This window comes from Nyctereutes procyonoides, unplaced genomic scaffold (assembly GCF_905146905.1).
Source record: "Nyctereutes procyonoides isolate TBG_1078 unplaced genomic scaffold, NYPRO_anot_genome, whole genome shotgun sequence".
Lineage (NCBI taxonomy): Eukaryota > Metazoa > Chordata > Mammalia > Carnivora > Canidae > Nyctereutes > Nyctereutes procyonoides.
The window spans coordinates 43,181,976-43,198,313 of NW_026575120.1; the positions used below are offsets into that span (position 1 = coordinate 43,181,976).

A 16,338-nucleotide genomic window follows, 5' to 3' on the forward strand; every position below is an offset into this window, starting at 1 on the left:
AATAGCATGTTTTTTTTCATATAGCCTTTCTTCTCATGACTGAAACGATTATTTTTATGCTAGATGGAGTCCACTTCCATCTCTAGTGCATCTCATTTCAAGGTATGACCACAGATCCCTGGAGTGGGTACTGAGACTCCTTCAGAGGACATGATATTTTTACATTAGACTGTTCTTATGATAATACTAAGGGATATAAGCTTTTTCCCATGTGATGGTGAAAGAGCAATGGTAAGCAAACCTGATAGTGACCTAACATAAATGGAAGCAATAGCACCATGCAGGAGCATGAAGGAGGAGGAACAGGAAGAGGAAAAAGAAGAAAAGCCAGCATCACTTAAGAAAGTCCTTGAGAAAGCAGGAAAAACTATTACAATTAATAAACCTTGATCATTGAATACATAATGCATCTGTGGTACCTATCTTGCGGGAAAAGTGCATTGAAATTGTTTCAATTGTGAGCTGAATTAACTGCTTTATTTTCAGAGGACACTGTCTTATTTGAAAAAAAAATAATTAAGCTTAATTGCTAATATCTGCATTGTCAGACATTCTCTTTAAAAAATAAATGGGGCAGCCCAGGTTGCTCAGTGGTTTAGTGCCGCCTTCAGCCCAGGGTGTGATCCTGGAGACCTGGGATCCAGTCTCACGTCGGGCTCCCTGCATGGAGCCTGCTTCTCCCTCTGCCTGTGTCTCTGCCTCTATCTCTCTCTGTCTCTCATGAATAAATAAATAAAAATCTTTAAAAAAATAAAAAATAAAAAGTAAAAAATGAAATAAAATAAAAAAAAATGAATGGGCTTTTTAAATGAGTTTTTATTCAAGAAAAATAATTGACAATATTTGTAGCCAATGATAAATAAAATTCAAGTCTAAAAACATTAGAAATTTTGAAAATTTGTATGTGCCACCGTGAGTTTGACACCTTCCCAATGCTTAAATATTTTTCCAATAAGATCTATAAAGCTATTAACATATGCAATGTTTTTGATATTGTGTAGTGAAGTGTATCAACATTTGGAAGCACTCATAACTCAATGAATCATTATTTGCCAAATCACCAAGACACGATGGTACAAAATCATGCATGTATTCCATTTCAAGATGGAAGCTAAATCAATGGATTTTAAGGTAAATAAGTATAAAATGTTTAGTTATGATTTCATATTCCAAATTGCAGCTAATAGTTAAGAAAATATATTTCGTCAATTCTTTATAGTGTCATATTATATCTCTTTATATCTTATTTGAAAAATATTTAAACATTGTAAATCTGTCAAACTCACAGTGGTGCATACAAGAAACAGACTCTTACCAAACACATGGTTCCTGAAGGGGAGGAGGGTGGGAAATGGGTCAAACAGGTGAAGGGCATTAGGGAGGGCACTTGTGATGAGCACAGGGTGATGTATGTAAGTGATGAGTCACTAAATTCTACACCTGAAATTAACATTACACTGTAGGTTAACTGAAACTTAAAAACTTGAAGAAAAAAATGAAATAAAATTCATTTATTCTTCAACCATATGTGAAGCAGGATTTTTAAAAATATTTTAACCAAAACAACAAAGTGTAGCAGATTGAATGTAGCAATGGATGTATAAATCCATATACAGTGTTACCATACTAACAAAACTCAAAAGAAAATTGGAATGACTACGACAAAACAAGAAAGTTGATTTCATAGGAAAAAATATTACTCAAGAGGGACACTTCATAACATAAAAAGTATGAATTCATTAAAAAGACATAGCAACTTTAAACATGTATGTAGCTAACAACAGAGCTTCAAAATACAGGAAGCAAAAACTGGTAAGAAATAGACAAATAAAGGATTTCAATGTCCCTCTCTCAGTAACAGAAGAGTCAGAAGATGAGTAAGGATCCCAAAGATCTAAACAATGCTGTCCTACTAAATCTAATTGACCTTTATAGAGCATTTCACCCTAATATAGCATAACATATGTTCTTTCCAGTGTATATTACATACTCACCAAAATAGCGCATACTCTAGGGCAGAAAACAATTTGTGGCCAGTTGAAAAGGATTCTACTCATACAAAGTATGTACTCTGACCACAAAATCCCTGAGAAAAATCCCTAGATATTTGGAAACAAAATAGAACAGTATTATATAACCCATGGATCACAGAAGTAATCACAGGGGAAAATAGGAAGCATTTGAACTGCATGAAAAGAAAAACATAATATTTATGGGATGCAGTGAAATCCTTCCTTAGAGTGTAATATAAAGCACTGAACACCCACATTAGAAAAGAAAAAAAGAGTCTTAAATCACAGCTTCAATCTTAAGAAACCAGACAAAGAAGAGCTAGTAAATCCCATTGTAACAAGAAGAAAGAAAATAATGAAAGAGCAGAGCAGAAATCAATGGAATATAAAATAAATAAAACTGATATGGAAAAATCAGTGACACCAAATGTAGTTTTTTTTTGTTTTTTGTTTTTTGGTTTTTCATTTTTGAGATCAACAACATTGGCATATTACTAATCAGTTGCATCAGGTAAAGCAGAAAATACAAATTAACACATCAGAAATTAGAACTGTAAGATACATCACTACTGATTTAAAGGACAATAAGGAAATATTATGAATAGCATTATGACAATACATTTGACAAAATTTATTGAATAAAAATTGAAAAATTCCTTGAAAGATGAAAACTACCAAATCCACTTACTCAAGCAGAGAGAAAGCCTGCACAGGCTTGTAAATAGAAAAAGGTTGTATTGTAATTTAAACATTTTTCATAAGAAAATTCCAACTCCAAATGGCTTCACTGATAAATCTCTAAAAAATCTGAGAAGAAATACTTTCAATACTATACAAATTCTTCCAGGCTATTACAGAGGAAATAATATTCCCTAATTAATTTTATGAGACCAGCATTACTCTGAGAGCAAAATCAGAACAAGTCATTATAAGAATACACTATAGGCCAGTGTCTTCCCTTGTGAGAACACAAAGATAAAAAGAAAAAAAAAGAAAGAAAGAAAGAAAGAAAGAAAGAAAGAAAGAAAGAAGAAAGAAAGAAAGAAAGAAAGAAAGAAAGAAAGAAAGAAAGAAAGAAAGAAAGAAGAAAGAAAGAAAGAGAAAGTCAAAGCCAACAGTATACAAAAAGGCTGATACATCATGATGTCTAAATTAATGTATCCCAAAATGCAAGAAAATCAATTACTGTGATTAATTATATTAATAACTAAAGTAGAACACATCATCTCAACAGATCTAGAAAAAGCTTTGACAAAATCTACGTCCATTTCTGGTAAGACCTTACAACAAAGCAAAAATAGAAGGGCATTTCCTCAACCTGAAAAAAGTAATCTATGAAAACCTACAGCTAATATCACATAATGATGAAAACCAGAGTGCTTTCCACCAAAGATTATGAATGAAACAAGAATGAGGGCACCTGGCTGGCTCAGTTGGGCGAGCATGTGGCTCTTAACCTTGAGATCCTGAGTTTGAACTCCACGGTGGAGATATGGATTACTAAAAATAAGTAAAGCTTTTTTTTTTTAAATAAAGCTAGAATGTCTCATGTCTCCCACTTGTATCCAACCTCTTGTATTCAACCTAATATAGGTACTAGCTCATCCCTTCAGGCAAGGGAAAGAAATAACATACGTTCACATTGGAAAGAAATACATAAAACCGTCTTTATTTGTAGTTCTCAGGATCATCTAGATAGAGAGTCCTCTAAAGTGTACTAAAGAGTTACAGAACTGGCTGTGACAGTTTTGTATATACATACATATGCATGTACACATATATCCTCATGAATGGCAAAAACATTCACATCATTTGTATTTAGTCTTATAGGAAGTCTAATCTTCCCAATCATATTCCCTTATATTATTTGATTGCCATGAACTTGGAGACATGTAAACAATATAGAGAATCTCCAGGAAAATAAGATATTTGAAAGTCTGAAAGTCTCATCTAAGATAAGATACCTAATCTCTTCCTTGGCTTTCCCCAAGACACATCAACACAACCTTAGGACCTAATGTTTATCCTGGAGTTAAGCCTCTTCTTCAGAAATAAGGCTGCTCTAAGAATGAGCTAGAGCAAATGCCAGCACATTCACCTAAGGTGTTCATAAAAAGTTTTATTATTGCCCTTATGCTAAGTAGATACTGGCCTTGAATGATTCCAAATTCCTTGTGAACTTTTAGAGATTAAGAAGTTTCTCTAACTCTCTTTACTATAGGATGTCATGTGAACAATTTGGCATCACCTGACAGCATTTATTTTGCTATGTTTTGAAAGAGAGCTCTGCCAAATGGATCAGAGAAGTTTCTAGATTCCTGAGAATACTTTCAGGGATGACAGAGTACTGGACGGGCAATCTCCCTCGTATACAAAGTGCATTGGAATAATATCTGCTGAGCACCTGGGTGCCAGGCACTATTTTAGTCACTGAGGAGACAGAGATGAAGAAGACACACTCTTGCACAGGAGAGCACGAGAAGTCTAATGGAAGGATGTGTACAGTTTTTTGGAAGTGAGGCAGGGAGAATTATTTTTTCCTGAGGGAGGAGAAAATGGAGAAAGTCTTTTTTGAGATAAGAAAGGATTATATGGGGGGGGACCCTCTATGGATTCTAGCAAGAATTATGTAACCTTCAAAGAGAGAGAGAGAGAGAGAGAGAGAGAGAGAGAGAGAGAATGTATAAATTTCATTTATTTGCTTCATTTTCAAGTGATAAAATTCCTGAATGCCTTCAACTGACTGCTGTTTTCTAAGATAGTGGAAGTCAGCACCCATCTTTATTAGACCACCCTGCCATGAGGACACATCACACCCACTGGGAGGGCCACGATTACTGGAAGCCAGCCATGCTCCAGAGAACTTCCTTGAGCCAAATGAAGGAAGCCCGTGACAGGCAGGCAGGGGGAGTGGCTACGAAAGGTGGACCAGCTGGTTGGTGCGATTTGTGGCCCCAAATTCCCTGTGGGTTCAGACTGAAGCTCATCACCTGTCAAAACCAGCTTGCATCTTAATTTTTCACTCTGGCCCTACCCTCCTTCCTCCATTCTCCTTCTCCAAAGTGCACATTTCATGCACACACAAATCACCTGAAGAAGAATCCTCTTCATCTCCTCTGCTTCACAGAAACTTGAACTAAAACATACAACAGCAGCACCTAAACTACACTCAAACTTTGTATCTTTTACCTGTAAAGAATACAACTTTATACTTTAAACAGAACAGACATTGCTAGGAAATAAAAAAATAAATACATAAAAAACATAAATATATATGTTAATATATATATATATACACACACACATGCCAACTTCATGACAACCAGCAATTTTATTTTCTCTAGTCTTCAAAATTACTATTGCTAATTGTCTCTCTCACTCACATGTGGAATTTAAGAAACAAAACACAAAAAAGAGACAAAAAAACAAACTCTTGAATACAGAGAATGCTGGTTACCAGAAAGAAGAGGGCGATGAGGAGTGAAATAGAAGGGGATTAAGAGTACACTAATCTTGATGTGCAGTGAGAAATATACAACCGTTGAACCATTATATCACACACTTGAAACTAATACATCAATAAAAAATAAAATTAAGGGGATCCCTGGGTGGCGCAGTGGTTTGGCGCCTGCCTTTGGTCCAGGGCGCGATCCTGGAGACCCGGGATCGAGTCCCACATCGGGCTCCCGGTGCATGGAGCCTGCTTCTCCCTCTGCCTGTGTCTCTGCCTCTCTCTCTCAATCTGTGACTATCATAAATAAAAAATAAATAAATAAATAAATTAATTAATTAATTAATTAATTAAATTTTTAAAAATGACCATTGCTACTCCAATTACACTGAGAAATATTCCTTCTTTGTTGGTATAAATTATATTTTTCATTTGTTGTTGTCTTTTAAATTTTATTTATTTGAGAGAGAAAGAGAGAGAGACCAGGAGGTGCAGAGGTAGAGGAGAGAATCTCATGCAGGCTCTGTGCTGAGCGTGGGACCTGACCTGGGGCTTGATCTCATGACCCCAAAACCAAGAGTCAGGCGCTTTGCCTACTGCACCTCCCAGGCTCCCCTATAACTACATTTTCAGTTTCAGCTCACTTAACTAGCCAAAACTCTCTACACATATCTTTGTTGTTTTCCTTCTAAAAATGATGAGATTTTAAGGGAGGAAAACTCTTCCTTACTCTTTATTTTAAACTTACTCCCAGTATGAGTCTCCATCTTGTAAGTTGGCAAATGCTGTTTCTTGGACTAATGGAAAAGAATTCAAAAATCTAAAGAAATTATTATATATATAAATGATAGCATAATAATGGACTATTTTAATCACCACTACATTAATAATGCCACAACTAGAAAGAAGTCTCTAGCTCATCACAATCCCAGTAAAATGAATAATAACATTTTCTGAAATAAATTGCATTGACTGCCACTTACATTTATTACTCTAAAAGTTTAATTAAACAATTATGGGACTATAGGTAAAGTTTTGCCCCATCTATTTTTGTAAACATCAATAAAAATGCATTAGAAAATGGGAAGGCAATGTCCCATTCCAATCATATACATTTTGGGTTAAAATTTTAATACCAATTAATATAGTGAAAGGCATCTATTCTACCCCTGTGGAAATTTTCAACACAACATGTTTTAGAGTTTTACAGATAATTTAGCTGCATAACTAAGAAGTTGTATCTTTAATTCAAAAGGACATAACAGGGATGCCTGGGTGAGAGTGGTTAAATATCTGCCTGTAGCCCAGGACATGATCCTGGAGTCCTGGGATCGAGTCCCATCTTGGGCTCCCTGCATCGAGCCTGCTTCTCCCTCTGCCTGTGTCTCTGCCTCTCTCTCTCTGTGTCTCTCATGAATAAATACAATCTTAAAAAAAAGACATAACAATTAAGAACAAATTGAAAGTATACATAATGTATATTATATATAGCATATATGTGTATATAATGTGTTAGAAAATATTATAAAATTTATGTTAAAAATTATATACGTTATTATACATACATTAGAAAATCACACACTTTTCAAATAACCCATATATTTCCTACCTGAAGTCAGAACCTGCTCTTCTACCATTTTCTGGAATCCCAGGATCTGGACACATGTCAGAAACCAATGCAACACCGCCTTGACTCACTATAATAGACAGAAAAATTCTTGTCATTTTGTGTCGCTGTTGGGGAAATCCTCAGAGAATAAATTTGTTAGGCAGACTTGGTTCTTAAATTATAATGACTCAAAATGTGATTTATTTAGAATAAGATACTTTAGATTTATTAAAATGGATCTTTATTCTTATGTCTGAAAAAAAGACATTTTATTTTAGTGAAAGGATGCCAACATTCTTTACTTTGAACCCTTCTTCTATTCAAATGGTCAAAATTTAATTTTAAAAATGTTTGTGCTCATTACAGGCAACTTTATGACAGGTTACAACTAATAGCATCATGAGACGATGTCAAAGTTTATACAGAAGAAAACCTTCATCCGCCATCCGTGGATGAAGTGAAGCAACAGTTTATCTGTTAATACCTATACAAAAGATACTTTAAATAAAACTACCAACTTATGTTTTCAACATTGAACATGTTTATCATCGAACTAAAAAAAAATGTACTGTTCTTTTATAGACATGCTGCTTTTTTCCTGAATCTGTTCCACGAAGAGCCCTACCTCTTTTTGGGATGTTGTACAATCACAGTGTAACAGTGATTTTAAAGGGCTCACTTGTTCATCGGATAGAGTAGCTAACACTCAAACACCCATCCGCCACTATTTACGCTGTCTAATGCAACCAAGGCAATCAATTTCTTCTTTCTTTTCAGAAACTTGCTCAACCTTGGGCTTGTTACCAAATTCCCTTCAGTGAGACATGAGCAGAAGGCTGTAACCATCCCACTGGGAAGACATTCCAGTGAGCCAGTAGAGACCATATCTATCTTCTTTTACTTGGACCTTACGATGTCTGATTTCAAATGTGGAAGTTTTGGTACCATTTTGCAACAGTCCAAGGATGGGAGTAATAGTATGGATGGGATAGAAGGCATATCACAAAAACCAAGACCTTTGATGTCACAATTGAGGCAGAAAATTTACCAATTCATGAACCTACTTTATCTCAACATGTTGTTGGATAATTCATGTTTCCTATAGCTTAAATCCATTTGAATATATGACTGTATTATCTGCTTATGTATATGCAGATTATATATATGTACATATCTGTAATACTTACATAATACCTATATATGTATATACATAAATATATACATATATATGTCTATATATTTCACCACATATATTTTAAATGATTCCACAAGAAAAAGTATATTATCTGGCTAAATATTGAAATCCCTAAGCATTTTATTAAACTATGCATTAAAATATGACAATACTTACAGCAAGACTCAGTTTTCATTGCTGAGTTAGGATGAAACTGAGATATGGACAAAATCCCACATTAGCTACAGATCTTTCTAGAATAAATTTATTCTTAGGAAGAACTTCATTATTCCAAGTTAGTTCATCTCCATTTCTTACAGGTTTTAGTTGAGATTTTTATATCATCCAAGAACTTTTTTGCAGTATGGCGTGAGAAATGGATTCAACTCTACAATTCTTTTTTCTAAATATTGGTTTTTCCCATGATTATTTAAAAACAATCCAGCACATAAGGCAGCAACATCAGTAAGATGATGAAAGAGAAAGTTCCAGGCCCTCATTCCTCCATGAAAATACCAAATAAAAACTACAGATAGAATAAGATAACTTTTTAAGAGCTCTGGAAACCAGTCTGAGGTTAATAGCAGCCAAGTGAAAGTTCAATGAAGAAAGAGCCACATTCATAATGGCAGAAGAGTTCATGAAAGTTTAACTTACCCTTACCCCATACCTTCCCTGACATGGCATGGTGACCTCATTCCTGGTCCCCTTGCTGAGGATGAAGAAGCAAAGAGAAACTTGTTTGCAATATTCCGACCTATGGGCTGCATGAGAGACAGATTTTTTTTTTTTAGTTGTTGTTGTTGTTGTTTTTCTTGCCTGCCTCGAAACTTGTCCGTGGAATGGCTGCCAGAAGCCAAGGAAAGCACTGGCAGACTGCTGCATTTAGAAAGTGCAGAGATTGCAGCCATGCAGGCCCCTGGGGCCAAGGAATTATAGAAAGAAGAATATTACAAACCATCTAAGATCCTGAGAGGCTGGAGTGAGACTTGTTGGGGAAGTAAGATATTCTAAAGCAGCTGGATGGGGGGCTAACACACAGAGACCCAGACAGGACACATTCCCAGAGAAGACTCTATGGCTTCATGAGAGGCTAACAGTATGGCTCAGAGGACCCCTAATTTGTAAAGGGCTTCCACAGCATTCTGCAAAAAACTGGGAAAGGTAACTATGTCTTCCAAATGCAGTTTTTCACAATATCACAAGGCATTAAAATTTTTGAAAAATGTACACAATTCAAAGGGATAAGATTAATCTCCAGAAATAGTCCTTGAAGAAACACATGTATCAGACTTACTAGACAAACTGTAAAACTGTCTTAAATATGAATTTGAATAATTGAACATTTCTCAAATTTGAGGAAAGATATAAATATACAAATCCAAGTTGATAAATTCCAAGTAGGATAAACTCAAAGCAACTCAGAATGAGACACAGAAACTGTCAAAAGACCAAGACATAGAAAGCATCTTGAAAGCAGAAAGAAAAAAAGCATCTCATAGCAAACAAGAGATCTCCAATAAAACCATCAGGTTTTTATTGAGAAACCAGGTTTCTCAGCAGAAAACTTGTAGGACAGAAGACAATAAGGGGAAATATTAAAGTGCTGAATGAAAAAAAAATGCTATTTACAGAGAACTCTATATCCAGCAATACTTTCTCCAAAAATGAAGGAAAAACTAACAAAATTAAAAAAAATAAAATAAAAAATAAAAATAAATAAAAAAGAGAAAAAGAAAAAAAGAAAAAGAAAAGAAAAACTAAGACATTACCAGACCCCCCCCCCAAAATAGAATTCATTACTTATATACCTGCCCTATAAGAAATGTTAAAGATAGACCTTCAACTGAAATGAAAGGACACTAGACAATAACTCAAAATAATATGAAAGCACAAAGTTCTCTTTTAAAGGTATAGAGAGAAATATTCTAAAAACCCACTATTTTGTCATTTTGATTCACGAGTCTATTTTTTTAAATTAAAATCCTCTACATGACTTAAAAGACAAATGCATGAAAATATATATATATATATATATATATATATATATATATATATATATAAAGCACTAGTAGGTATACAATACATACAGATGTAATCTGTGACATCAGTAGCACAAAGTGGTGGTGTAGGAACTGTGAAAGAATACAGCCATGTATGTGACTGAAGTTAAGTTGGTATCAGTTTAAGATTGTTGTAACTTTAGGATCTCATGAAATCTTCAGGGGATCCATAAAGAAGATACTATAGAATATGTGTGAAAGGAAGTGAAATGAGAACACTCATAAGTCATCAGACAAATCAACTCAACACAAAGGAAGATGGTAATGGGAGAGAAATACTAGAAGGCCTACAGGAAACAAATAAATGTGGTAAAAATAAGGGCCTTCCCCTCAGTACTCCCTTTAAATGTAAAAGGAATCAATTCCACCTATGTGCCAAATTGTGTCCTCTCAAAATTCACATGTGGAAGCCCTAAACCCCGTCCCTCAGAATGTGGCTGTATCTGGCGATATGCTTTTTAAACAAATGATTACATTAGAATGAAGTCATTGGGGTGTGTCTATTCCAATATGAGCGATGCCCTTGTAAGTGGAGTAGGACACAGATACACAGAGGGAAGACCCTGTGAAGACACAGGGAGAAGACAGCCATCTACAGGGCAAGGAGACAATCTGTAGCAGAACCTCCCTGCCTCCAGAATTGTGAGGAGATAAATTTCTGTTGGTTAAGTCACTCAATTTGTGGGGCTTTGTTGTGGCAGCTCTAGCAGACTAATGTATCCCCCAATCAAATGACATACGTTGAAAAAATTGATAAACAACAACAAACCAGGATACGACTATCTGCTGTCTACATACCTGAAGACACACAGAGGCTGAGAGTGAAGAGTGATCAAACTCACAGAGCCAGAAGGTAGAATGGTGGTCTCCCAAAGCATGGGGAGAAAGGCCTGGGAAATTATCATTTAACATGTACAGAGTTTTGGTAGGAAGATACAGTTTTTCTGGAGATGGATGGTGGTGACAGATGGGTGAGGATGCCAATGTACTTAAAGCCATAAAACCATATACAAAAAAATTACTTAAAATGGTAAACTTTATGTATATTTTTAAAAGATTTTTTTTGTTTGCTTGAGAGAGAGAGAGAATGCACACAAGTAGGCAGAGCAGCAAGCAGAGGGAGAGGGAGAAGCAGGCTACTCACTGAGGAGGAAGCCCAATACGGGGCTTGATCCCAGGATCCTGAGCTGAAGGCATATGCTTCACCAAATGAGCCACCCAGGTGCCCAATGTTATCTATATTTTACCACTGTGGTCTGTGCATATGTGTGTATCCCAACAAGTTATAGATCTCTGACCATTCAGCAAATCAACTTCTATCACTCCCAAAATTCTAGAGCAGTCCCCCTTATCCACATTTTCACTCTCTGTGGTTTTTCAGTTATCTGAGGTCAACCAGGGTCCAAAAGCAGATGATCTATAGTCTAAAGCTATGCCATAGCACCTGTGACATTCACCTTCCTTCCTCTCATCAGCAGGCATCTGGTCATCCCACATCATCACCAAAAGAGGATGGGTGAGTACAGGACAATACGGTAGTTTGAGAGAGAGAGAGAGAGAGAGAGAGAGAGAGACCGTATCCCCATAGCTTTCATTACAGTATAGGGTTATAATTGTTCTATTGTATTAGTAGTGATTGTTATTCTGTTACTGTCCATAATCTATACAATTAAGCTTGATCATAGCCACGGGTGTTTAGAAGATGACCTAGTGCTTACAGGGTTGGGTACCGCCCTGGGTCTCAGGCATCCCTGGGAGTCTGAGAATGTATCTCTTACGGAGCAGGGGGTAGTGGCTGCATGGCGTTCATACCTAGCGCCATGGCGTCATAGGCTGCATCACGCACTAGGGCAGCAGTCTACTAACAGACCCCAAGCGCACAATCATTGCGGTGTCCTACGAAAACACCCTCATCAAGGTAAATGGCCATCACTGCTTTTATCGGAAGCAGTCTGCTGTAGTGTGGCTTTACTTCACTATTTTACAATAAGAAAGTGTGCCAACATACAGCATAAAGCCTATTAAAAAACACACACAAAAAAGTCTATTTCTCTTTCCCTTTTTCTGTTTCTCTTCCATGGAATAGTAATAAGAAATGAGGGACATTGGAAGTACCCATCCAAGTTAGATCAACACACTCTGGGGCTTTTTAAAGATAATGTCAGAGTTGCTTATTTATTCCAGAAAGGTTACTCACTTGGAATTCTGCGAGAGCGCAGAATGAATTAGACAAGCCTGAATGGCTTGCAGATGGCAGGAGATAACTGAAAAGTGATGAGAGACTAAATGTAAAATATGGCTGGTTTTCTGAAACAGAGATGGGCTTTTAATGGGATAATGACAGTAAAGACATGGTGACAAGCAGGTTATGTACAAGTAAACAATAAGCTCCATAAATCCCAACTACCTATTCCATCAGCATCATGACCCAATTAATTTCCCTAAAAACTGAAGCTTTAAAGCTGGCAAGTCATGGAGCTCAATCTGCTTGAAGCGGGATCCCCAGTGCCTCAGAGAAATGTTTTCAAAAGAGAGGAATTACTCGTTTTAATACCATTTTAACTCCAATTTTGTTGAATCACATCTTTTCAAGTCCCGTGGGACACATGCCATAGATATTAATAAATATATTCAACTTGAATCAAAACCTTGCAGATAAAAATCAAAACGCGAACGATCCGATGGGTATTAACCAATACTAAAGCAAGATGTAAAACTATGCAAATAGATGAAACAGATACAAATTAGACCGTTTATAAAAGACTTCAATTAACTTTGATTTAAAATGTGTAAATTATATTAACATATATATATATATATATATATATATATATATATATATATATATATTTTAAATGCCTTTTTCAAAGTATCTTCATTTACAATATCAAGATTCCTCCGAAGTATGTATGGCAGGAGGAAGATGCTTCTCCCAACAAATTAGCCTGCTCTTTGAGGCTATGCCTTGTACTTGTCAATTAAAATCCAACATGAGGGCAGCCCGGGGGACTCAGCGGTTTAGCGCCGCCTTCAGCCTAGGGCATGACCCCAGGGTCCTGGGATCGAGTCCCGCATCGGGCTCCTCCATGGAGCCTGCTTCTCCCTCTGCCTGGGTCTCTGCCTTCTCTCTCTGTATCTGTGTCTCTCATGCATAAATAAATAAAATCTTTAAAAATAATAATAAAATTAATAAAATCCAACATGAATTGATTTGTGGCAAACTACAGCCAGACCAATGCTCAGAGAAGAGAGCAACGAGTACAAGAGGAGCATAAACGACTGTGTCTATGAGAAGAGATCATAGGCGAGTCAGTGGAGACAAGAACAATTAGAGGAAAAATTAGAAATAAAACACACTAAGAAAAATCACCATAATGAGGACCTAAATTCACAGATCTGATGTCAGCTAGAAGCGCCGACGTCCTTTCCGTACTTTCCAGCCTGAGCCCATACAACCAGGCCGAGAGGGGAGATGTCAGAGCCACGCTGCAGGACGGGACCCTGAGGCCAGGACCCGGATCCTACTGGTGGAGCCGCCAGGGTCCTTGGCGCAGGCGCAGACAGCCCCGCGGATGCTGTGGCCTCAAGAGCTCCGCTCAAGCGCGGCCTCGGAGAGCGACCTGGGGGAGGAGGCTCCTCCGCGCCCCCGCCCCACAAACTACCCCAGGTGACTTTTACAGCTTCCCGGACACCCTGGGTTCCACCTGAGAAGGGGAGGCCGGGAAGGACGGGCCTGGGGTGGGGGGCAGCCCCGGAAGGACGGGCCTGGGGGGGAGCCCCAGAAGGAGCTCCCCCGGGACGTGAGGTCCCAGGTGAGGTCACCCCCGCACAGCGCTCCCCCCGGAACCGCAGGGCCCCGGCGGGCAAGGCCTGGCTGCTCCCCACCCCACGGAGGGCGGCGCGTGGAAGCTCACCTCTGCAGAGCGTGGCCTCCGGCACGTGGAGAGGCCCCTGCGCCCAGCGCCCAGCGCCCTGGAGCCCGGCGGGGGGCACCCGGAGGGCCCAGCACAGCGCCCCTCTCTGCCGCCGGGCACCCGCGCGGACCCGGAGCGCCCAGGCCGGCGGGGACCGGAGCCTGCGGTCAGCACTCGGGGCGCCCCGCCTCTGCTGGACGCTCGGTCTCCGTCGCTTCTGCCCTCCTATCCGCCTCCCGGGCAGGGGCGGGGCCGTGGGGAAGGAGGGGCTCCTGGGAGAAGATGCTCACCTGGGGCCGGGCACTTGGCAGGGGCGGGGCCGTGGGGAAGGAGGGGCTTCTGGGAGAAGATGCTCACCTGGGGCCGGGCACCTGGCAGGGGCAGGGCATCTCAGCCCAGGCACAGGCACCTGAGAGTCAGCGCAGCAGGCCCCTCCCCCAGAAGAACTGCTGGAAGAATAGGGTTTCTTTTTTTAAAAGAACATTTTTTTTTTTTTAATTTATGATAGTCAGAGAGAGAAAGAGACATAGGCAGAGGCAGAGGGAGAAGCAGGCTCCATGCACCGGGAGCCTGACGTGGGATTCGATCCTGGGTCTATGGGATCGCGCCCTGGGCCAAAGGCAGGCGCCAAACCGCTGCGCCACCCAGGGATCCCAAGAATAAGGTTTCTGCCCAAGCCACTTTATACAGCTCCAGGACGAAGGGAAAATAGTAAATAGAACTAGAAGTTTTTTTCATTATGATTCGTTTATATTGCAGGTTAAAAATTTCCAATATTTTTTCTCACTTCCTGCCTTAACTACAATATTTTACAAACTCTTCATTTCTAAGCTTTTTCCTTTTTGTCTTTCATATTTCTACAATTACATGTCTTACATACATTTTTCATTTCTGGATTTCCTTCCACCTTTCCACTTTTAACTTTAGTAGCTATGGGAGTTCTGGGTTTTTGGTTTTTGTTTTTTCTGTATTGTTTTGTTTTATTAGGGTGGAAGTTACTACCTTACAACATGGACCAAAGTACACCCAGAACCAAGTGGAACACCGTTGGTTCATTCTGTGACACTGTATTTTCTCTTCCTTCCTATTTTGCCCTCCTCTTTTATCTTGTTTATTTTTTTGTGGTTGATGTTGGGCCTCTATATAAGTTTTGCTGGTTTATACAAATTTGGATTTGACCATCTTCTAGAATACAGAACAAAATACACTCAGAACCAAGAGGATCATCCTCTAGGTCCCCTTGGTGAGACTACATTCTCTCTACCACCACTTCCTCACTACCCATTTTTTCCTTTTCTTCTTTTTTCTTTGTTTTTTTTTTTGTTTGTTTCTTTTTTGTTTTTCTTTCCTTATTACTATTTTTCAATTTGTTTTTCACTAGTGGTCATTTTATTTCCTTCCATTCTTTTTATTTTATTTCCTGGCCTCTGATCTCTTGGAATCGACTTTTTACTTAGGTCGTGGTTGGTAATTTTGACTCTGCTTGCTCATACAGCCACTCGGCACTGGACAAAATAACTAGAATGAAGAATTCACCAGAAGGAATAATTCACCATAAAAGAAAGAACTGGAAGTAATACTCTCTGCCACAGACTTGCTGGACATGGATTTAAATATCATGTCAGAGATACAATTAAGAAGTACAATTATAAAATCACTAGTGGCTCTGGAAAAAAATGTATAAAGGACTCCAGAGATTCTCTTACTACAGAATTGAGAACTAATCAAGCAGAAATTTAAAATATTTTTAACTGAGATTACAGTCCAAACTGGATGCTCTAAATGCTAGGGTTAATGAGGTGGAATGATAGCTTGAGAAGGATTAATATTCATCTTATTGGGATTACAGAAGAGGTAGAGAGAGAGGGGGGACCACAAAGTGTATTTAAACAAATCATAGCTGAGAACTTCCCTCATCTGGGGAAGGAAACAGGCATTCAGATCAAAGAGATAAAGAGGATCCTCCCCCAAAAAATTAAAAAAAAATTCAACACATCAACATTTAAGGTGAAAATTGCAAATTTCAAAGATAAAGACAAAATTATTGAAACAGCTCGAGACAAGAGATTTTTAACTTATACAGGGAGAAATATCATATTAACAGAAAACCTATCC

General features: G+C 38.2%; 1 protein-coding gene across 1 annotated transcript in view; it reads right to left on the reverse strand.

The window, feature by feature from the left end:
* CSMD1 (CUB and Sushi multiple domains 1) overlaps positions 1-16,338 on the reverse strand; it is a 1,869,885-nt gene that overhangs the window by 537,512 nt on the left and 1,316,035 nt on the right. The window contains 1 exon segment of the mRNA XM_055335505.1: positions 7,073-7,160. Within this exon segment, the coding sequence (XP_055191480.1) occupies positions 7,073-7,160 (88 nt within the window).